This window comes from Serinus canaria, chromosome 3 (genome assembly GCF_022539315.1).
Source record: "Serinus canaria isolate serCan28SL12 chromosome 3, serCan2020, whole genome shotgun sequence".
NCBI lineage: Eukaryota > Metazoa > Chordata > Aves > Passeriformes > Fringillidae > Serinus > Serinus canaria.
The window spans coordinates 45,047,679-45,072,020 of NC_066316.1; the positions used below are offsets into that span (position 1 = coordinate 45,047,679).

The following is a 24,342-nucleotide window of genomic DNA, read 5'->3' on the forward strand; positions in this document are numbered from 1 at the left end:
ACCTACATATGTTTCTGGTGACTTTTTGTTCCCTTTAGTCTAGTGGTCTCTGCTATTCCTGAACTTCTTAGGGATTTGGGAAGGTCCAGGAGTGCATGGCTTTGCAATACAACATTTATAGCCCTGAAAACTACATTATTATTTTCAGATGTCTTTTAGAGGTTTATATGATGCTTTGTTTTTTGTTACTGAATTAGTGCTGAAGCACACAACTGTATTACACTCACTGCATCTCTTAATAGGTTCTTTTAGAGCTGTTTGTGGAATTTGGCTATGGTTTTCTCTGCTGCTGTAGATGGTATGGGCATTCCTCATTTCATTCTTATGTGAGATCTGTCTGTGCAAGTTCCAAGACCAGTTGTAGGTCCAGTGCCTCGAGATCAGTTATCAGTTATAGACACATCACAGACTCATTGAGCAAAATAATGCACTTTACATCTGACATGTTACCGTGGAGTTACTTTGCAGCAGTGTTCTTTACCTGTCATGGAAGTTTTAAGAGGCTTGTTGATGTGTTTTGGTGTGTGTGTTTAGGTATATTTCCTGCAGTTCTTTTAAGACCTACATGTAGTTTAAAAAATTTATGCAGTTAAATTGGCCCATTGTTGACCAATTATTGCCTAATTGATATCCTTATATACCCCATGAAAAAGTGTATGAGTGCCCATTCAATGACTTGTTTGTCTATCATTTGCTACCTATTTCAGAATCTGTCATGTACACTGTGAAAAGTAATACTGACTTTTCATGGTCAGTGCTGTGTCACTGACATTTAACATTGCTACTTCCATCCAGGGCACATTCTGCCAGGCATCCCAACTTTTTATGGTTGCACTGCTTTCCTAAGTAAAGTAAATTAAATTCTAAATTATTAATGGATGTTTGTCACATGAAATGAAGACAAAGCTGTGTAATAAAATGCATAGGCTTTTTCCCCCCTTTTTTTCTGTGATATGATAGGTTCTGAATTCAAAACAAAAGAAATGTATAAATACCATGTATGCTACCCAGCTCAAACATTTGCCTATGAACAAGTAGTTGCCAGACACACTCTGTACCAAATAGTCTTCTGATGAATCATTAGACTGTCAAATCTGGAAAATTCTGGCAAAAAACACCTTAAAAATTAGATTGAATGATAAAACTTGTTTTAACAGTCTACAATAACATCTTTGTATTGAGTAGGATGAATTCAGTCTCAGTACTGCTTGAAATCTACTCTGTAAAAATTACCACTCTTAGCTAATCAGTTTTCTTGTTGACTTGATTGCGAATGTGCAAAGCTCAATCACTGCACAGGATCATTCTCTACACTTACATCAGAGAGGTGCAGAAGGTCATTAGTACTAAAACTTAGGATGAATATAGCAATAAGAGGGCTTAATTCAGAAATTAGTAACACATTCAAAATTTAAATAGATGTGTAATAAGAAAAAAAAAAAGAACAAAGTTGTGAAAAATCTTCTCTCACATTCAAATTTAAAGATGTAGCCACAGTCTTGAAGAGGTGAAAAAGGTCACCATGTTATAAAAGCAGATCCAAGGAAAAAAAATCTGTAAAATAAAGTTGGTATAATACAATAAATTTCTGTATTCCTTTTTTTCCCTCTCCTTGCTCTCATTTTGTGCTTAGCAATTTTAAAAGAAATTATACTGTATTTCATTTTATACATTGGTATCAGCTGATTGCCTGTATGTTAATTTGTGCTAATGGTTGTTATAGCAACTACAAACACAGTAGTCTAACATGATATCATTGATAAGAAGTTACATATTTATTGTTCCAAACTTTCATATTTTTAAAGACAGTATTTCACAATGTTTTTTGGATGTTGAGCACTTCAGAGGAAATTATTTCTCTTTAGTGTCCTTTCAATAACAAGTAATCAAACTCGTAGTGTGGCATCACCTCAAATGTTAATGTGAATACTCTTATATAAAAAAATAGTTTCTCATAACGTTTACTTCAGCATTTGCTTGAAGGACACAGCTCTTTTTCACATCTACCGAATTAAAATTGGACAAAGCAGGATGTCAGCTTAAGAATTTGGAACAAGTATGAAAAGTGGATCCCTCAGATGGTATTAGTGTTGGCCCTGTCACTGTCCTTTCCACGAAATATAATTAGAGTTGATATGGTTTTGTGATTTGTGTCACCAGCAATGCCTTACCTTTATCTTTCTGTTAGCCATTTTAGCATGTAGGTAATGCCTTAACATTTCTTCTCCTAGAGGAATAACTTGTAAGACCAGATTTCATCAAGCACTGGTTCATAACTGACCTTTCACTATCTGCTCACCATGACAAGGCAAGAGGCAGATAGTCTTGCATCTAAGCATTTAAAGAGTAGCAAAAGATGCCTGCAAGATTTTTTTCAGAATGGATGTTCCTTTTCTTCTCTTCTTGAAAAGACAGAATTGAAACCACATATGTTCCTAAAACGAGAACTGTAATGCTGAAAAAGAAGTAAGGTACTTTTGTGTAGACGCTGTCTTCTAAAATAATAGGCATTGGTTTTGGACTTTGTAATTAATCTAACCAATAATAAAAGCCTCTCAACAGCAGCTGTTTTTTATATGCTGTGTCCACTCTGTAATTTTTAATAAATGCAGATATTGGGAAAAACACGGAGAGTTCTTTGCATGGTTTCTCTCATTGCCAACAAATTCTCATAGGATGTGAGAAGAAAATATAGACAAGAAAGCAATTCTGTTAGTCACTAAAAATTAGATTAGCCACCTAAGTAATCCAGTTACACACTGCTTTCAAGTAAGATCATTTTGCAGTAGAGGAAAACCTAATCAGTGTTTTCTAATAAACCTAAAATTCAAAGATTAAACCTTACCAATATTTTCATTTCAGCTGGAGAGTGATTAGTTCAATTATCTATTGCAAAAACTCTATATGTAGAATGCATAAATTATATTCTTGCAAACCCCTTTATTTTTGAAAAATACATGTCTTAAATAGTTATTATAGTAAGGCATGTGTTTGTTATCTATTTTGTATTTTTTTAATTAGTGTTGCACACTTCTTATTTTTCATTAGTAGTATTTTTTTCTTTTGTTTTTATCACATTCATTATTTGGGAATTTTGTATATTTATGGTAGCAATGTCAGCTTTAGTTAGAAACAAGTTTCTTTTTATGGTAGCTGCTTCATAAACAGTGTATGAAATATAATTATTTTGGCTTTTCTCTTTGGCTCTATCCTTGTTTCTGTGGTTTGTATTGTTACTTTATTAAGTAAAATTGACAGAAACCTGCAGCAGTTAAAATAATGAGAGCTTTGTTTATTTGCGTGTGCCCCTTTTTTTCAGTGAATTCAGTCTTGTAGTTTCTAGACTATTGCAATTTCTCTGATTCCTCACCATATTTGAAGTTACATGATTTTAGCTGGTATAACAGTAATTTTTATGGTGTTATTGAAGAATAATCTTCTCTATCAGATAAAGCACAATTTCTGAAACTGAACTGTTTTTTCATACTCATGCAGGATGTGAAAAACCGACGGAACCCTCGCCTCGTTCCGTACGCTCTTTTGGATGATCGAACAAAGAAGTCCAACAAAGACAGTCTTCGGGAAGCCGTCCGCACCCTTCTAGGCTATGGTTACAATTTGGAAGCTCCTGATCAAGATCATGGTAATTCATTTTGATTTTTTTTCTCAAAAAAAGTTTAGAATTTTCCACTCTGCTACTGAATTTTTAGGTCCAAGAAAACATTTTGAATGGATGTTTCCAAATATAATAGGTGCTTTTCTCCATCTTCTCTTCTCTTAGATCTTAGTTTCTTTCTTTTCTTTTTGTTTCCTTTCCTTGTCCTGTGGCCACAGATGAATGTTTTTAAAATGTAACAAAATTTTAATTATTTAAAATTTAAACCAATCAACAAAATTTTTGGGAATAGTTTTTATTTAATGCTTTATTTGCTATTTCAACACAAAATAGGAAAAAAACCTCCATAAACTCAGTAGAAATGGAGTTTATAATCCCAAAATCTTAACTTTAAATAGTGAAGAATTCTACAGTTTGTGTACAATCTTGTATTTAAACACTTAAAGATACAAGATTAAATTTTCTACACTGAATGATTGCAACCAAATTTCTGTGAATGTCTACCTGCAAGTCCATAATTAGATAGTTTGTTAGAGCCTTTAAGTTTCCTGAACCTCCTCAGGTCTTGGAAGTTGAATTAGACTATAAGTAAATTTTAATTCACTTTTTACCAAGTTTTCTTTCAACTTGCATCATTGCCAGATTGAATGTTTTTTTGATACTGTGGGCAGTATTTTCAGTTTGAGACACCCTAGAGAAGAAAAAAATGTATGAACTAATAACAAATTTTTAAAGAAAACATGCAACATTTAACTCAAAAACGGCAGCATATATAATGTTTATAAAATACAAGAAATCTGGAGACATAATGTACAAATAAAATAAATGTATCTAACCCCTATCAACTCTATTTTAGAAGTTCACTTAAAGTTAAGGAATAAATTATTGAATAATCAAAATTGGAACTAGCATCTTTGTAATCTCAGCAAAATTTGAAAATTTTGAGAAATGTGTCTAAACTTTATTTTTTTCCCTTCATATAGTGATAGTGGTTTAAGTTTTGACCTATTTAGGCCATAGACCTTCAGTAAAGAATTTCTGCAGGAGACATAACTCATACCTAAGTTGTACACAAGGAACCTACCATTTGGAATTTCTTTTCCAAAGCACATGTATGCTCTGATCCTTAGGTTTTATGAGATACTGCCATTAAATTACACTTAAATATGAGGCATTGCTGAGACCATGAATGTGTAGCAAGGCTGGATTCCTGTATAGGTAGAAGGATGTTCCTCAGTGGAATGGACAGTGTTGGTGGCAAAATGCCGTGGTCTCAATCTTAAATCTGCCAAGACTGGAGAGTGTAACCCTGCTGCATAACCCTAGAATTTCTTCCCCTCCTACATTCTGCAAAGAAAGACTGGGCATGACTTCTCTTTGGTTCTGAGAAGGTGGTTTGGTTGGTACAGGGGGCCTTTGCCTCTTGTGAAAATCTAGGGGCTGTCTAATGGTGTAGGCAAGAGGGAGAGAGAGAACACTCCTTTTCCACAGTCTCTTCCACATCCTGCTGAATAGTAGTCCTCTTTTTCATTTACAGCTCTGAGAACCACATGCTACTTCCTTTCCTTGGGAATGGACTGTTGAAAACCACTCTCTTTTTCCTTAGAATGCAGAGATTGTTGAGCTGGTTCTGTGAATGGATTTAGTAAAGGAGTGTAAAGAACACCAGTGCAATCCTTGAATCTGAAAGAAGTGATCCAGGTTGTTGCAAAATTCCCAGAGGACAGGAACTGCAGAACAGTATCCCATGAACTGGTCTTTCTCCATGAATCAGTCTTCTACAAAGACTGGAATTATATTCAGCAAAAAATTTTTTTAGTCATTTTGGGGATTTAGATTTTGCAGTTTATGAGCTTTTCAAGTTATGGAGATGAATAAAACATGTCACAAGGATCCTCGTTCATCAGCCAAAATTCATACTGTTATTAAGGGATTTAGAGCCCTCTAGTGGTGTTCTGCATCTCCAATCAATTTTTACTTAAACATTAATTTTACAAAGTTCTTACGTATTAGTTTTTATGGTTTTTTTTTTAATTATTATTTACTGTTTTCCCACAGCAGCTGCATTTTTGGGATTGATTAGACTCCAGAAAGCATTTTCTTACTTAGAATCCAAAAAGAAAACAATTTCTCAGGTACCTTTGCTCTGTGGTGCTTCATCTGTATAGGTGAGGTACTGAGGGTCTTCAAAAGTGTTTTTAAGGCATAAATTACATAGGCTATGAAAGAGAAAATTTTTCTGATAAAGAATTCCGTGGCAGAGAGATGTATTGCTTAGAGGAAGCTTAATGAACCTCACCTAGCCGATGTCAGGCATGGTGGCATGAGAAGTGATGGTTGATTCTGAAGGATACGATTTCATAGGCTATCCTAGTGATATTGGAAATGTTGACCTTGATGTGTATGTGAAAATAGAAGAAGAAGGGAGAAGTTCTTAGCATGGCCTAACAAACAGGTGCAAGTAGGTGCAGACAAGTTTGATCTTATAACAAACTCAGGGAGAAGTGTGATTGTGGTGAGTAAACTGGAATGCTGACTTTTCAAATTTTGCACGGGGTTTATTTGATACATTACAAATTTGTGGGGAAAGATCCACAAGTTTAGCCTTTTTTCCCCCTAATCTGAGAAAAAGAATTGGAATGATCCTTGAGTCATCTATTTATAGCTGCATTCAGATTTCTGGCTTCTCCTTTCTTTGTCTTTTTTTGTTTCCTGTGGTTTTTTTTTTGTTTGTTTTTTTTTTTTTTTTTTGTTTTTTGGATTTTTTTTTCCCCTAATTCCCAGAATGGACAAGGACACTTTCCCCACATGGCTGTTCTGCAGGCACATTCTTCTTTTCATGTCTGTGCTCAAAGGGATTCTTTTACCTTTTGCTTTTAATGTTTGTTATCAGTAATTGAATACAGTACTTTCTGCATTGATTTTTTTTCCCCCTTTTTCCTTGTTTTTATTTTTTAATCCTTACAGCAACAAGACTGGATGTGTGCAGTGGAATAATGGAAAAGTTCAGAATCTTCCGTACAGAAAAGACCTATGCAGTGAAGGCTGGGAAGTGGTACTTTGAGTTTGAGGCAGTTACTGCAGGAGACATGAGAGTTGGCTGGACCAGGCCTGGTTGTCTGCCAGATCAGGAACTTGGCTCGGATGAAGAAGCTTTTGTTTTTGATGGCTTTAAGGTTTGTATGTGTTTCTCTGTAATAATATGAGTGGCTGCAAAAATTTTAGCTTTTTTGTCTCGTTCCACGTATCATTGCCTCAGTTGCCTCCTCTGCTTTCATTGATGTTTCACATTATTTCTCTGTCTTTGAGGGCCTAGGCAGAATAACTAGAATCAATGTCACCTGAAAAATTAATTAGCAAGGTTTGCCATTTTTGTAATGGTTTTTCACAAATTCACGTTTCTACAGTAGATATAAAGAATTGATAACCAAAGTGGCTTAATCAAATTGAAAATACTGGCAGAGCTGTAATTAGCTATGAATAATGTCTTCAACGTTTCACTGTTGTTCTCTCTATAAGACATGCCATTAGAGAGTAAATATGGTTAAGATTATTAACACTAAGAGTTTGAGGCCAACTTTGATTCAAAGTATTTGTAAAAATGTAAGAGTTCCAGACAGTATAGCTAGGTTTTCATAGAAATCCTTACAGCCTAAATGAAGTATGATAGAACCACTAAGATTTGCTCAAATTTAACTCTGCACGACAAAAATGACTGATTTAAACTAGTAGTAAAAATATATAGGAAAACAAATCTTTATATTACTGACTATCATCAGAATAGATTAAATGACTCATTGAAATTTTTAATTTCAGTATGAGGGCAAGTGCAACTGCTGTCTGAACCTTAATTGTTATTAAGGCTGCTGATGACTCTTTGTCAAATTATTTCTTGTATCTGGTACTGGTATTAATTTTCCTTATTACTGTTTAAATATGTAACAGAAATCACCAGAATTCCTGGATATTCCCAGCAAGATAAAGTTCTCAAGACATATTTTATTTATGCTGCGTGAATTTATTTCTTTCCCATTCCTGTATTGCATAGAAGATTCCTTGAAAAGAGAACTGGAAGGTTTTTTTTGTAAAGTGTTTTACGTAAACCATTCAAGTCCTCTGTATTTACTGGAATAGCTGTTTAGTTGTCTTCTGAATGTTAGGGTTTGATGTTTAGGTCTCAGTCCACAAAACCGTCTTGTTGTGTTTGATTTTAATGGGTTCTTTCCTTGGCTGGAAAAAAAAAATTGACTTTCAAGATATCGATAAAGGTTCATTGGTTTTGTACAACTTCCAGAATGGATACAGAGCATAAACATCTACTTGTGATGAAATACTTGAATAGGAATCCTATCTGTTATTAGTTATTAACACTTTTTTTTTCCTGTGCTTGGTTACAGTAGTTCTTAACGGATATTAATTTATTTGAACTCCAGTGCAAGACCCCATTGAAAGCCTTTGCAGTCTTTGAATTGAAAGTCAGTCAGAGGAATCATGCCCACAATTACTCTGGAATCTATCAGAAACACTGTACTTGTCTCATTCACACACAGTTCTATTATTTCCAAAATCTGATATGAAAGAAAGATTAATTTATTTTGCACAAAATATTTTAAGAAATATACTTAAGGAAACAATACAGATTGTTTGCAAGTAATGAATTTTTAGGCTGCTAAAGTAAATAAAAGCAATTGCTTAAAAAGAGTTTGGGGAGTAGCTATTAAACATTGTAATTGATAGCATATTATTGTGATTAAATGTCTTTCATGGAGCTTCTGCAGAAAACAAAACCATACTCTTACCTTTTGGTAAAATGTTGAAATAGCAATTTTCCCTGTCAGCTCTCTTAGCAATGTTTTATGATGCTGACGTGAGGGACGCTGTCAAGAAGTTAATTGTTGGCTTTCCATATTCAGAGTCAGCTTGGAGTACTCACAGACACAGTCTTGGAATTATATACTGTGAAAGTGTTAATTTTAATGCCATCTTAATTGGAGCAGTTAATTATTAGTTCTACCCGTGAAGGTGAGAACACATACATTGTCACTACTTTTAAACGCTTCTAATTATTTCAGGCGCAGCGGTGGCATCAAGGTAATGAGCATTTTGGCCGCTCTTGGTTGGCAGGAGATGTTGTTGGCTGTATGGTTGACATGAATGAGCACACCATGATGTTCACCTTAAATGGTGAAATCCTGCTTGATGACTCAGGCTCAGAACTTGCATTCAAGGACTTTGAGGTTGCTGACGGTAAGTACTGTAATACATCATGCTGTTAACTTGCTACTGCCTGGTTTTTGCTCTGACTTCACTTCGTGTTTCTTTTGTGTTTCATCTCCCTGTTCTCATCCCTGACCCTGCCCCCCGACTTGTCCATTTTCCTATTTGATTAGTATTAGCCTTTTGGAAAGGGAATTTGCTGGGTGTGACAATGAGGAAGGGTTTTTCTGTGGCGATCCTTGTGGCTATCTTTTGTTGTGGGACCCTTTAACTGTTTTTCAGGGATGTGTCTGAAGAGACAGATTCATGACTTTAAATATTTCATCCTCGCTGTAGTAGATCACCATATGATGTAATAGAATTATAGAAAGTATCATAGAATGGTTTGAGTTGGAAGGGACCTTTTTAAAGCACCCCACTGCCATGGGGGGTAAGGACATCAGATTTTGTCTAGATGAAGTTCTGAAATAATACCAAGTGTCTGTCCAATTACTGAGAAACTGGAAGTGAGTTTAAGCAATCTTTAAAGTTTTGTTTTAGCACTGGGAGGGAAATGACACCTGATCCACTCAGCTGATACAAAAACTATCCTCCAAAATAGTCTGCTTAATTCTAAACCAGCAGATTGAGCTTTGTGCTATTGTAGGGTTCTTGGTGCAGGTTTCAGCATCCACAAGCAGTGCTAGTTTACTGTCAAGACAGAACTTAAGAGATTGCTAAAGACAGCAAAGATTGTGACAGTCAGGTGGCACATTGATTCTGTACCAAATAAGTATCTTTGTTTATAAATTTTATTATTTACCTGTGTGCAGATAGAAACAGAACAGGGGTAAGAAATTGTAAGTGAATTGCCAAAAACTTCTGAACTCTGGTAATGTTAAAAAAAATTAAGCTTTAAGCTTTCATTACTTGTAAGTACATATATTCTGCCATAAATATTATATATCTATTAAAGAATACAGCTGTAGCTGAGTCATAAAGTTAAATTTTTTGAACAATAGGAGCTCCACATGCTACTGTTGAGTTACTCATCCCTACCCTATTCCCATGGGAAATAAGAATTTCATACTTCTTAATTAGGCAATTCCCTCTTTGAATTTTAACCACTTTATTTTCATCTGGATTTCAGAATAATTTACTTTCAAGAGTACTTTGGGAGATTTTTTTTTCCTTCCTCTGCCATACATTAGGAATCAGATATATTTTTATTTTATTTTAAATTACATAATTGCCATTAATTTTCTGGACTGTGCCTGTTACTTTACTGCCTTTGGATTTCCTTAGATGCTGTGGTATCATGATGAGAGAAAGTGATATGAGAACTGACTTTCTGTTAGTGTTGTACACAAAAAATCATCTTGATGCCATTATATTTTAGTGGCTTTCCAGTTATTAGTTAGTCTACTCCCATTGAGGAACAGGGCATTCTGAAAGAAACTCAAATTCCATTAAATTTTGAGGGTAGGCTGCATTTATTCCAGTGTACTTTTTGTGGTGTACTTTTCTTGATGGTTGTTTCTATCTGCAGGTCCAAATTGAAACAGATCTCTCTGCTAAAGGAGTTCCAGGCTTGACACAGAGCCTGAAGGCTTTGGTAACCATGTCACAGACTTTGTGTCAAAGGTCTCAGATTTTCCACAATATCCTTGTAACTCACATTAAGTTCCTTTAGTATTGTTTTTGTAGGAAAGAGCTTTGCCTTTGAAATAAGATGTCCTAGTTAATTTTCAAGGGATTGTGCTGATTGATCTTATATTTAATAACTCACAAGCTGTATTTGAAATTATTATGGGTGTTTAATACACAATTATTGGAGGCAAAAGGAGAGGGGAAGGGAAGACAACTGAATATGAGTGTGTATGAAATACCCTAACTGAATTTATGGAGGTTTTTTTTGCTTTTTGGAAGGCTGGATATAGTTTGATTTTGTTGCTAGCCCTTGCTTAACAGCACTGAGACCTTCCTGCAGGTCACTTAAATCAGTCAATCATGTGCACGTTTCACTGTTGCAAAAAGGGACCTTTCTCTTTAGGAAACAGAATTTCTTATGTAGCCATACAGTAAATTAGTCCTGTAGATTTAATTTACTTAGGAACAATGAAAAGGGGATATGATGCTCTGCCAGCTTAGTAGTACAGCTTGTGCTGCACCTTAGGTTGTACTACCAATAAGAAGGGCTCTTTGGGATTATGGCAGATGAATTTATTTAAGAGGTATCATCTCAGTAGTAAAATTGATAAATATAATGGCATCTTTTTATGCATTTGTAGCAGGTAAATTTGACTGTAGATATGAACAAGTACACTTGTACAACTAAAATTTGATTTTGTCAAGTCGTGATTTCTGTGAGCAGGAACTGTTTGTAGTGTTTGACAGATTGAATCAGGAGGTTCATGTTGTATTCTTGGAAGTAGGGAACATTATGAAAAGAGTTGTTGTCCTGTGCTTTTGCTGTGTATGACAGGCAGTGCTAGAGGGTTACTTTTCTTGTGGTAGTGTTTAAGTCTTTCTACTTGTTTTGCTATTTCATACAGTGAAATAAAATTTGCTCCATAGCCCAGTTATATATCTGGAGATAAGGACCCAGGTTAGAGGTAAATAATCTTTTTATGTAGCCTCCAGCTTGCAAGGGTTACTTGGGATCTGTGAATGATAATATTTAAAGTGGCTGGATACCCATTCAAAATGGCAATTGAAATTCATTTTTATTCTGTAGAAAGATATGTAGCTGTCTTAGCAGCACACCACCTATGAGATGCTCTGTCTTTACCATGTATGGAAGAGCCCTAAAATACCTAAATAACAACTAAATAATTGGCAAATTGATGCAGAATTTCACAAGAGGTGGAAGTAAGGTTTTCATGGTCAGGACTGGGACTGGTGTTTATATTCCATTTATACAGAGCCATAGTTACAGTTACAATTATGTGCTGGAATCAGCTACCTGTACAGTGCCTTCTGTTATCAGTGAGAGCTGTATTGGTGAGAGCGACTGTCATCTGGATTTCACATTGCCTCCTGTGGCCAATTTCACGGGACACACTACATTGAGTAAAAACATCAATGACAGCTTTACCTGTGTAGGAGTTTTTCCCATGTTTCTTTGTTTTCTTTCAGGGAATCTGTCAAATGCTCATTTATTTACATTTTATTACATTTTATTTGTGTGTGTGTGTTTAGGATACTTGCTTCACATTTAATCTATCTGGGAAGTTTAGGGGTTTTTTTGAAACCACAGGTAGGTGGAAGAATTAAATTTTTTGGGTGATGAAATGAGAATTGTAAGGATATTGAAAACAGTTTTGATTTTGGCTTTCCTTAGCAACTTGTGCAACATCTTGTGGATTCCTTTAACTCAACAGGGAGCCTAGTAAGTTGTCCCTACGAGAGCTGCTAGGCTTTATCATGGCACATATCTCTATATGTAAATGTGATTTTCCTATTTATGTGTTGTTTAATACAATTATGTTCTGTTTAGTGCTGGAAAATACTTGCATTATTGTCCATCTCTAGATTTGCACTGGCAGAATTGACATTTATCATGTTGTCTATTACAGCTGTGTTATCTGAGGAGTTGATGCCTTGTCATTTAGGAACCAAGCTATGAAAATAAATATCTGGACTTCAAATTATGGCTAATAGTGTTAATGTCATTAAATTTATAATCTCTAATGTAAATACACATGACAACCATCGTTGTGTATGTGTCATAGAATCTTCCAAAAGTGGTACTGAAGGCTGATCATTTATTTGGTGGACAGTAATTTCTGTAGATGGTGCTCTGGAGTTTGCCTTGTGTCTGAAGAACAAACACCATGAATAGACTTTTTTGTTATCTGGGCAGCCTAAAGAAAAGTGAGGAACTACTTGGTATTTTGCCTTTATATTTTTCAATACCTGTTATGTTCAGGTGAATCAGAATCACTGAACAGAACTTCATATTTCTTGTTGATAAAAAAGAAAACATTTTGTTAATAACTAGGTCAAATGAATCTGCATAGTAGTTTGTAGCTATGGAAATTGAAAAGCAGGATGAAAAGAAATAGAAGAAAGAAAAGATTTTCTTAGGCTTTTAGACTGTGAAGCTGAAATCAAGAAAAAGAAAAATGAAAATGTGCCTGCAGAACAGCTGGATGGGGAAAGTGCCCTTGCCCATTCTGGGGAATCAGGGGGGAAAAAAATTGCAAAAAGAAGTCACAAATGTGTTCCCTGTGCTAGTGAAACAGTATGATGCATACAAATGTAAAGCTGATTAAAAAGGTAAGACAGAAAAAACAATCCCAAACCAAAACACCTGAAGTTTCATTAAGCTATGGTGTCATATTGTCAGTTCTCATTTTCCAGAACCAGAGTTTTCTGAATTATAAAATTAATTAATTTATTTTAAAAATAAACCTATGACATCCACTTTGTGCATATTTGTAGGTTTTTTTCCACTATTATCGCTGCGTGGACAAGCCCTGTATTACTTTTGAAGTAAGAGTCTCTCAAAATACAAGGAAAAGTGACATCTTAGGAGGAATACCAAAAGTAGTGAGACTTAAAGCAAAATTGGCAATATTATGCCAGCTCAGAAGAGAGATTAATGAACAGCTGGCTATCTGACTCTCTGGAGTAGGTTGAGTGTTGCCTAAAAATATCCATGGCTATTAGAGGGCTTTTATTTTCACAACTGTGTTTAAGATACATTACTTGGTGACATGCAAGATGTGATGTGCTTTTGGTGATTGCTTACCTTTTTAATGTTTGCTCTTAGGGTTTTTGGTTATTTTTTCCCCACAAGTGGTTTTTAATTCAGTTATGGAAGAGAGCAGTTCACTGATATTCATTCTGTACAACCTACGTGTTTTTCATCTTGTTTTAAGGATTTCTACCTGTGTGCAGCCTGGGCCCATCTCAAGTGGGAAGAATGAACTTTGGAAAAGATGTCAGCACTCTAAAATATTTCACGATATGTGGCTTACAGGAAGGGTATGAACCCTTTGCTGTTAATACAAACAGAGACATCACCATATGGCTGAGTAAAAGGCTTCCTCAGTTTCTACCAGTGCCACAAAACCATGAACATATTGAGGTTTGTGATCCTAGTGAAATGCTTCTAGACACTTGAATATGTTTGAGTTATGTCTCTGCTTTTGTACTTACAAACAGGATTTTATTGTGATATGTTGACCCAATTCTGGATGAATCTTACACCTGTTACAAATTCCTTACATTCTGTAGGGTTGCAAAGAATGTAATTGTTTGATTGGTAGTTTTGTTTCTACAAAACCTGTGACCTGGGTTAACATGACAATCTGAGAGACAAATTATACAAGATGTCCTCATTAAGAGCTCCTTGTGCAGTGAGAGCTGTGTAAGCAACTTCCAGAAACTGGTCATTTTAATACAACAGATACCATGTGTTCTAGTGCACATTCTTTTTAATTTTTCCATAACTAATTGGTTTTGATTGTAATAAATATTTATTAGCCAATTGTGTCAACACTTATGTCCCAATCAGTTGTGCATCTTGATGGAACTGAATTCATGCCTTGTAAGTTTGCCATGAAATTCTTCTGAAATGATCTAATAAGAACTCTTTTTCAGCTGGTATGTGGTATTTAAGAAACAGTTTCATATGTACATGCATGATTTTTTATTCCTTGGTCTGTGTTGTTCTGGGCAGTGTTGGATTTATGTTGCAAAGAGTTACGGTGAGTGGCATAATTTCTTTGTGACTTTTTTTTCAATACTTTAATAATGGAGCAACAAAACCCATCCACTTCTCATAGTATTTATTTCCCTTCAAAATGGCAACACATGATTGCAATCCATTAGACATGCTGTTGCAAGTTTTGCAAGTCATGCATGCTTATTGTGGAAATAGAAATTGAATATTTACATGGCAGAAAAAGCATCAGCTTTAAAAAAAACTACATCTTTATGTTTCATAGGTGATGAGAATTGATGGCACCATAGACAGCTGCCCCTGTCTGAAGGTCACCCAGAAGTCCTTTGGTTCACAGAACAGTAAAACAGATGTCATGTTTTTTCGATTGAGCATGCCCATTGAATGTGCTGAGGTGTTCTCCAGATCAGCTGCAGGAGGGTTACCTGGCTCTGGTCTTTTTGGCCCAAAAAATGACTTGGAAGATTATGATGCTGATTCTGATTTTGAGGTTCTAATGAAAACTGCTCATGGTCATCTAGTTCCTGACCGAACAGAAAGAGAAAAAGATGCCACAAAACCAGAGCTGAATAACCATAAAGATTATGTTCAAGAAAAGCCCTCACGTCTTAAACAAAGGTCAGTAGCTTGCTACCTTTTCCCACCCCTCCCCATTCTGCTTCTCAAAGAGAAAAATGCCACTCATGTCTGACAAACTAGTCAAGTAATTTTTGAGTGTACAGTTTAAGGTTAGAATTTATTTAAGTGCTTTTAAAAATAAGCTTGTCTCTTTCTATTTTCTTAATAATTTGCCTTTGTGATTGGGCTTTTAGTAGATATTTTAATTTTAATTTTTTTATTGCAGATTTATGCTCAGGAGGACAAAGCCAGATTATAGCATGAGTCACTCTGCACGGCTTACTGAGGATGTGCTAGCAGATGATAGGGATGACTATGATTATTTGATGCAGACTTCCACGGTATTGTAATATAGGATTGATGTTTTAGCTGTTTGGTGTTTTTTAGTTGTTTAGTTTGGGTTTTTTAATACTTACTCTTTTATTTTTGGTTGTAAGAGTTTCAGAAACAATCTAATTTTCAGTTTAAATGCCTGTGGTAGTTCTGAACTTCTTGAGACTGTTTTGTTCATTTTATTTTGATTTGATTGTAAGACTAAAACTGATTACAAATGAAAACCTATAAACTGATTTAATTTGTATTTGAAGTTACTGTTGATAACACTAGACATAAAAGAGGGCAATTAAACAGTTTTAGAATAATGGAATAATTTGGAAAAGGTACATTAAGCTAATTAGGTCAGTGTTCAGGACCATTTGAAAACATCTCTCCTAATTCTTCAGAACATTTATTTAATGGAATTCCCAGTGAAAGTTTTTTGCAGGTGTTTTAGATCTTTCTCTGACAAGATCAGTTCCATAAGCACGGATTCCTCAATGCTCAAAGGAAAACAAGCACTCCTTTTCTGGATGTGTTCTTCTCTTTCTAAAAGATATTAGATACTAGAAACTGAGTTACCTGCAGTATAAAAATTATAGTTGCTGTAGCAATATGACTCACAATGCTATGGTACAGAAGCCTTCAATACAAGCATATAAGCTGCATTTTCAATCGTGTTCATTTTTTTGTTTTAAAATGCATATTTTGTTCACTGTTTTGGTTTGTGTTTATACTCTTTGTTGCTTTGCTTGGTGAATTGCACTTGAACAAGCCTGTGCTACTTTTAAATAGATGACATTTTCAGATTTAGAGCAGCAAATTCTGAATCAAACTGGTACACTGGGGAACAAACACTAACATTTGATAATATAATTTTTTTATTAACAGTACTATTACTCTGTGAGAATATTTCCTGGTCAAGAACCTGCTAATGTCTGGGTGGGCTGGATTACATCAGACTTTCACCAGTATGACACAAGCTTTGACTTGGACAGAGTGCGTACCGTCACAGTTACCCTGGGAGACGAAAAAGGGAAGGTTCATGAGAGGTTGGTTACAATTTTCTTAAAAAACCTTGTATGTTATACCTGTACAAGCAACTTACAATTTATAAGGTGTAAATCCACTCCATTTAATGTAATTGGATTGATGTAGAAAAAATAATTAAAACGACAGTAGTAGGAAAAAGTGTTAATTTAATTGTTACGTGCTCTTGCTTGAGAAGAAACAGTGGACTAATAGTCTAGTCAAATCAATAGGTACTGAAAAATAAAATAGTGCAGCTTTCTATATAGTTTGAAATTATGATCCTGTAAATATTGATTTGTGAGGCCAAAATCAGTACATGAGCTCATCTCAGCACTCCGGATTATTATGTGTACCAGAAGCTTTTCTTATGCTTAACATTAAATGATTTAAAACTTTGACTTGCAAAGTCAGTTTCATCTTTGGTATTTTACAAATGATTTGGACTTTTTCATACACTATATTCTTCAGTTTTTATTTTTCTTTCCGTTATGATCTCCATGTTTCATTGAATTTTGGCAATGGTTAGGATGTGTTCCATTGTTTTCAACCACATGGCACTATATGTTTGCAGCCATGCAAGGTTGTTCTTAGTATGTTGCAGGAATTTTGCACACCATTCATAAATAAATTTATCTTTTGACATTCAGTATAAAACGCAGCAACTGCTATATGGTGTGCGCAGGAGAGAGCCTGAGCCCTGGACAAGGACGTAATAATAATGGGCTGGAGATTGGCTGCTTGGTTGATGCTGCCAGTGGCCTGCTGACCTTCACAGCTAATGGCAAGGAGCTGGGCACATACTATCAGGTGAGTATTTTATATGGTGTAGTGCAGCAAGAAGGGGGAAAACTGAATCCTTAGCCTGATGCATTAGAGGCTTTAGTACAAGATTGTAGAGAAAAAGTAGTCGTCACTGCTACAGCAGTAATTTTTCCCTTTGTTTGATCTAGGTTGAACCAAGTACAAAGTTGTTTCCTGCTGTATTTGCTCAAGCTACAAGCCCCAATGTTTTCCAGTTTGAATTGGGAAGAATAAAGGTAAATAATGCTGGGATTTGTGCCGGTTTAGGACTAACAAATCATATAAAATAAGTTTATTTTATTTTTGCCATTTATTTTCTGTGATGTGTTCTTGGTATTTGGGACGTTTCTATGATTCCAAGTGTTTGCACTATTGCTATTTTTATTCTTAACTCAGTTTTCAATACTTAATGAATTTAAAATACAGTACATTGAATGAAAAGGGTTGAAACTCATCAGAATTTTCTCAGTCTTGTCTTTCATGGTGAAACAAAATCACTTGGGTTGGTAAAGCAAATCTTTCACTTTTACCAACGGAGAATGGATGACTGGTGTATCTGAAGTATTTGGTTAGAGTTTTAAAACAATTTTTAAAGTACGTTCTGATAGAACACAAGAAAACTCAGCTGAATTTTTCTACCTTGCTTTGGATGCTTGGATGTCTAAGAAATCAGAAGAGGTAGAATAAAAGTGGAGTCCAAGGAAGTAACCACATGTGAAAGTCAAGTTCTTAAAAAACAAATATGGAAAATGCTGTCTTGCTGCTAATCTTCTAATAGTTGCAGTTGCTTGTTCTAAAAACTAGTGAAAATGCTGATTTCCTGTTTTACTTGACTTTACTATATGTTGAGTATATTTCTGGAAAAGAAATGCAGTTTTTTGGTAAAGATGAGGAAACTAATTGTCTCTTCCTTTGGAATTTTCCAGAATGTAATGCCATTATCTGCTGGATTATTCAAAAGTGAACACAAAAACCCAGTCTCTCAATGTCCCCCACGTCTCCATGTCCAGTTTCTGACTCATGTGCTTTGGAGCAGAGTGCCAAACCACTTCTTGAAGGTGGATGTGTCTCGGATCAGTGAACGTCAAGGCTGGATGATACAGTGCCTGAATCCTTTGCAGTTCATGGCCCTTCATATTCCTGAGGAAAACAGGTTGATGTTTGTCTTGTACTGTACCAGAATTATCTTGGGATTATAAACCTAGTCATGCAATTCCATTTATGTAAGAAAGGCACAAGGTCTTATCTGTATTTATAACACAAGTAAATACAGACAGCATGTTTTAACTAATATTAAAAATTATACAAGTTTACAATATTTTAAAATCTCCCTTTTACTTTTTCCTACCTCTCCCCAATTTCCCTCCAGACATGTCAATAGTATATGCAGATTTGCAAAGAAAATGAAAGAAACTCTGCTTATGAATTATTCAAGATAATCTGTAAAATAAGGAAAATTTTGGTTTTGTTGAAATTTTTCACTATTTGTGACCAATTTAATTATTCCATTCCCTTAATTTTCCTAAATTCAATGAAAACAATTGAAGAATTTAACTCTGTGATTTCCTTGATACCCAAATATCTGAGCATTTTGCCAGTGCCTAAACAGAAAATGAAATCACCAAGAACCCCAACACTGAACCCTCCTCAAATGTACTGGTTAGTTTGTTGCCACTTTGCACCCCCAGATTTAAAGCCAGTAAATGATATAAATATCTTACCCCAACTGGTTTTAAACCCCTGATTTTCAGTTGTGTGAATTCTTGTTTGTAGTATAGAAAAATATTCTGTTTTAAGTAAATAATTTGCATTTTTTTTCCCACTGAAGGTAGTTTAAATAATGATTCTAGGAGTGACTTGAATAAATTTGGGATTAAATTTTGTTATTAGTCTTGATTATTACATTGACAACGTGTTTCTCACGTGAAAGCTGAAATGTGGAAAAAACCCCATCCATGGAACTGATCCTGTGCTGATGTTATCCTTAGGGAGAAGTTTGAATCCCTTAAAATTGCATATGTGATTTACTATGTTGTTTTTTCTTCTCTGCAGAACCATTGATATTTTAGAGCTGACAGAACAAGAGGAATTGCTGAAGTTTCACTACCACACCCTCCGATTGTATTCAGCCGTTTGTGCTTTAGGCAACAACCGAGTGGCCCATGCTCTGTGCAGCCATGTGGATGAGTCTCAGCTCCTCTATGCCATTGAGAATAAATACATGCCAGGATTACTACGGGCAGGATATTACGACTTGCTCATTGACATCCATCTCAATACCTATGCAACTGCCAGGCTGATGATGAATAATGAATTTATAGTTCCAATGACAGATGAGACCAAGAGTATTACTTTGTTTCCTGATGAAAACAAAAAGCACGGCCTTCCCGGTATAGGACTCAGCACTTCATTAAGGCCAAGAATGCAGTTTTCCTCTCCAAGTTTTGTAAGCATTAGCAGTGAATGCTTTCAGTTCAGTCCTGAATTCCCTCTGGAAATTTTGAAGGCCAAAACCATTGAGATGCTGACTGAAGCTGTCCAGGAGGGAAGCCTCCATGTCAGAGATCCAGTTGGAGGTTCTACAGAATTTCTGTTTGTTCCTCTCATCAAGCTCTTTTATACCCTCCTAATTATGGGAATCTTCCACAATGAGGATCTGAAACACATCTTGCAGTTGATTGAGCCCCGAGTTTTCAAAGAAGCAATGAGCCAGGAGGATGAAATTGATTTCTCAGAGAAGGAGTTCAGTTCAGATGAGCTCAAGTCAGAAGAAGAAGAAGAAACCAGAGGGGAGCAAATGCCAAAGGAAGGACTCCTTCAGATGAAACTTCCAGAACCTGTTAAATTACAGGTAAAAATACTGTCTTGATAGTGGTTGCTCCTGTTTTCTTCATGTGGTAATTTACCTTTCAAGGAATAAAGCATTTTGAAATTAATGTTTTCAGTTAGAGATGTAATTTCCTTATAGAAAATGAAAAGACAGTATCTTTCTGATGATATAAACTTGCTCATCATAGAACAAGCAACTATGGTTTCATTAAAAATAAATATTTGCTCAATGCCATTAATAGTGAATTCCTCCTTTTTATGGATTCAAACAGAAAAGAAATTCCCTAGAAGAAAGGGATAAATCCATTCTCTTGTAGCTTTGGTTATGTCTGTGGCACATTAATCCCTTGCAGATGTCAGATATTCCTGGTGTAAGAATGCTTTACGTGTAGTAAATAGCAGCATTAAATGACACAGACACTTTATTTGATAATAACTTGCTGCAGGAAATCTATCCTTACTTGCCTAATATGCAGAAGATATTTCTTAGCTTGCCAGCTGATGTCTCTTGCAATACTGATTTCTCAGATGTGTCACCTGCTCCAGTACCTGTGTGACTGCCAAGTGCGGCACCGAATAGAAGCCATTGTCGCGTTTTCTGATGATTTCGTGGCCAAGCTCCAGGAGAATCAGCGCTTTCGGTACAATGAAGTGATGCAGGCCTTGAACATGTCTGCTGCCCTGACAGCTAGGAAAACAAAAGAGTTTCGATCCCCTCCTCAAGAGCAGGTACAGCTTACAATGGACAGTTTCTTTCTTGTTGCACTTTATTTGCTTTTTATGTTGCAGAGTCCCGTTTGATTTTAAAGTTTTTCCTTTTGGAGATCAGTTTAATTTGTCTTTTCTTTGTATTCTCTAAGATTAACATGCTGCTGAACTTTAAAGATGATAAAAATGATTGTCCTTGCCCTGAAGAAATTCGGGATCAACTCTTGGATTTCCATGAAGACCTAATGACACACTGTGGTAAGTCTTGTTACTGAATATTTTTACTTTTTAAATTTTATTACCTTTAGAAGCAATTTTTATAAGAAATTTTATGTAAGAAACATCAAATGAATAGTCTGTAAATTACACTGTAAAAATTTTAAGTATTATCAAATAAAAATAATTAGCTTTTAGTCAAAACCAAGGAAATATTCTTATCTGGATAAACTAGAAGGGAATGTATGTTTTGTTTCATAAGCATCTGTTTTGCAGGCTGACAAACTCAGTTCCTTCCTTCTGTCGTTATGGGGCAAACAGTCCATACATCAAATTTTCAATATTTTTCTTGTGTTTGGTAACAGGAAATGCAGATGAAGTAAATAATTTAGATAAACAATTGAAAGGGAAACAAGCTTTATCTTTTTATTCTTTCAATTTTCCTTTATTTGCTTTCTGTCATTCTCCACTGTTCAAATTACTTAACACAATTTTTTTCACTACCTTTTTCTTGAGAAGGAAAAAAGGAATTTGCATTATCTACAAGTAGAAAATGAATTTTGTGGGTCAGAGGGTGCATTACCATAGAGCAGAACTAATTACTCCATATATTGCAAAATAAGTAGAACAGTTACACATCCTAAGTCCAATGTTTGCTTGCTTAGTCAGCCACCACTTGGGGATTCCCATTTTGTGGAATGGTTGAGAGACAATATGTTGAAAGTTTGCAAATCAAAAAAGCACAATTAGAGCTCAGGGAGTAGTATAACTGTGGGAAAACAGGCATTTCATTTGGGTAATTTGAGACCATCTCTGTGTTCCAATTGATAAGACATTTCAGTGTCTTTACTGTTAATTGGTTTGGTAGAGGAGACTATCATCCAAATAATTTTGTAATAATTTACTGATGATCATTGCTTAGTGTAGCATTAATTGCCCTGTTACAACAAAGTATAACAAAATAACTTTTAATATAAATGGAATTGTATCTAATGCAAAAAAAAATCAGACAACTAGAACCAGATGCAATAAATTGAGAAGATGATGTTATGTCATGAACAAACATCCTATAATATTCAAGACTGCTAAAAAACTCCTTACAAAACCCTTAACTTCAGAAATTATTTTGGAAACTAAAAAATCCAGAAAATGGTTCCATGGCATTTTTACTTGGACTTAGTGTGAGTAATAGGTGCAGGTCAAGATTTTGAATTCCTCTGCAATGTATGCATGATTTAAGAAGTTTAAGAGAAATGAGCTGATAGGAATCCTATGAGGTTCAGCACTGGGAAGTATAAAGTTCTGCACCTGGGAAGGAAGAATTCCTGCAGCAAGGACAGGGTAGGAACCAAATTAGAAAGTGGCTTTGCACAAAAGGTGGGGTCTTCAGTACCAGAGAGATGTGGCTGTACTGGAGTGAGGTCCAGTAAAGATAGGTAAATTCTTGGACCGTCTTTTGTAGAAGGAGAGAATGAAAGGACTGGGGTTGTTTAACTTGAAAAGGAAGCTCAAAGGGGGATGGTATCAATGTATATAAATAACTGTTGGGAAGGGGGAGTTTAGAAGGCTAAGACACACTTTCCTCAGAGTTGCCTAGTGACATAAATTGAAAATCAGGAAATTCTACTTGTTTGTTACTGTAGGGTGCTGGAACTCAAGGATAGTTTGCTTAGGAGGTTGTGGAGTCTCTTCCCCTTAGGAAATATTCAAAGCCTCACTGGACATGGTTCTGGGCAACTTGCCCGAATTGGACATGTTTTGAGCTGGGAGGCTGGACTCTAAAGGCTCATTCCAAACACAGCTGTTCTGTGATTCTATGTATCTTCACATTCGTTCTTTTTACATTTTAATAGCTTATTATAGTAGTGTTGTGAAAGAGCACTGTATTATGAGGGTGGCTACTTTCTTCTGACTCATCACTGGAAAGTATATTGTAACACTTGTACTTTAACTTCTTTAATATGTTTTGCCTAAAAATCTTTACTGCTATCATTTAAACCACACTGTTTCTCTAGGGACTTTATTTACACTTTCAGGCTACATATGTCCAAAACACAGGCATCAGTGTTAGTGTGGAAAAATGCATATTGGGGGACATATATTTATTGTATGTTTTATGTGCAACATCACAAAAGTTTTACACTAAATTGCCAAGGTTACCTGATCTGTATCTGTACTTTCCTTGGCACATGCGTCTGCTCTATACTTGTTCCAAATGCTGGCTAAGCACTCTCATATAAAACTCAGAGTGGTGCAACAGTTCAGTTTAATTATGTTTGTACACACAAGGTGTCTGCAGCTTGCTTAATTTTATTCTTTCACTAATTTTTGCATTTTTTTTCAATTTCAGGAATTGAACTAGATGAAGATGGAACTTTGGATGGCAACAGTGATTCAACCATTAGGGGTCGCCTCCTATACCTCATGGAAAAAGTTACATATCTGAAGAAGAAACAAGATGAGAAGACAGTTGATGAGGAGGATAAGACATCCTGTAAGTAAAATTAAATCAGTTTATTGCAACTTTATTACAAAAGGGAAAAGTAGCAGACCAGGAAGTTCTTCACACATTTTCAGCCAAAACAAGGTGTATTTTTAGTGAAATAGCTGTGCACTTTAAAGTTTGTAGCTTAACTCAAAACAAGTGCAGATGGATTTATTAGGCAGATTTGTTTCCCAGTGGGATGTAGACGAAAATTTCTTCTAGCAGCACTTTTGCCCCATATCCTTTGTCAGCTCATAAATTTTTCAGAATGTATCTTGCTCTTAATAGAATGAGTACAGACAATAATTGTAGCAAGATCCTGTTGTATGAAAACTTCCTCAGCTGCAGCAGCTTCAAATCAGTGTTTACATGCAGATTACCATATGAAATAATCTCCCATCAGACTGTAATTACCAGAAGCCTCCCCACCCAGCCTAAAATTCAAGATTTTCTGACTGTAACTGCTGTTCTGTCATTTTTTCTGATACTTTCTGCCTGTTCATTTTGATAAGAGTCGCTGCCAGTAGCATCCTAGTTCTGCAGTTGGTGCCAACTGACTATTTAAATTTTATATAATTTTTATTTGCCAGTGTTGCCTTTATTTTTATCTTTTTTTCCTTTTTTTGTGGTATGTGGAGCTTTCAAACATCCTTAATTTTATGTGATAATTAGAGTCTAGGTCTGGGCAGAATCTGGTGATTAATCTTATCTCTTCCTTTTTTATCTTGTGGTAAGCATAAAAGCACTATAAAAACTTATTCTCTCTTTCTCATATTAGTAGAAAGACTATTATGTTAAACAAACAGACCCACAGGTAGGTGAAATACAGTGTTG

The 24,342-nt window shown here is 35.4% G+C and overlaps 1 protein-coding gene across 1 annotated transcript in view; it reads left to right on the forward strand.

Annotated features, from left to right (window-relative positions):
- RYR2 (ryanodine receptor 2) overlaps positions 1-24,342 on the forward strand; it is a 381,235-nt gene that overhangs the window by 233,805 nt on the left and 123,088 nt on the right. Inside the window, exons 26-39 of the mRNA XM_050972655.1 lie at positions 3,496-3,643; positions 6,584-6,792; positions 8,689-8,863; positions 13,699-13,907; positions 14,770-15,122; positions 15,349-15,463; positions 16,329-16,489; positions 17,117-17,276; positions 17,420-17,506; positions 18,197-18,423; positions 19,323-20,121; positions 20,628-20,828; positions 20,960-21,065; positions 23,374-23,517. Coding sequence (XP_050828612.1) covers positions 3,496-3,643; positions 6,584-6,792; positions 8,689-8,863; positions 13,699-13,907; positions 14,770-15,122; positions 15,349-15,463; positions 16,329-16,489; positions 17,117-17,276; positions 17,420-17,506; positions 18,197-18,423; positions 19,323-20,121; positions 20,628-20,828; positions 20,960-21,065; positions 23,374-23,517 — 3,094 coding nt within the window. The remainder of the gene's footprint in view (positions 1-3,495; positions 3,644-6,583; positions 6,793-8,688; positions 8,864-13,698; positions 13,908-14,769; positions 15,123-15,348; positions 15,464-16,328; positions 16,490-17,116; positions 17,277-17,419; positions 17,507-18,196; positions 18,424-19,322; positions 20,122-20,627; positions 20,829-20,959; positions 21,066-23,373; positions 23,518-24,342) is intronic.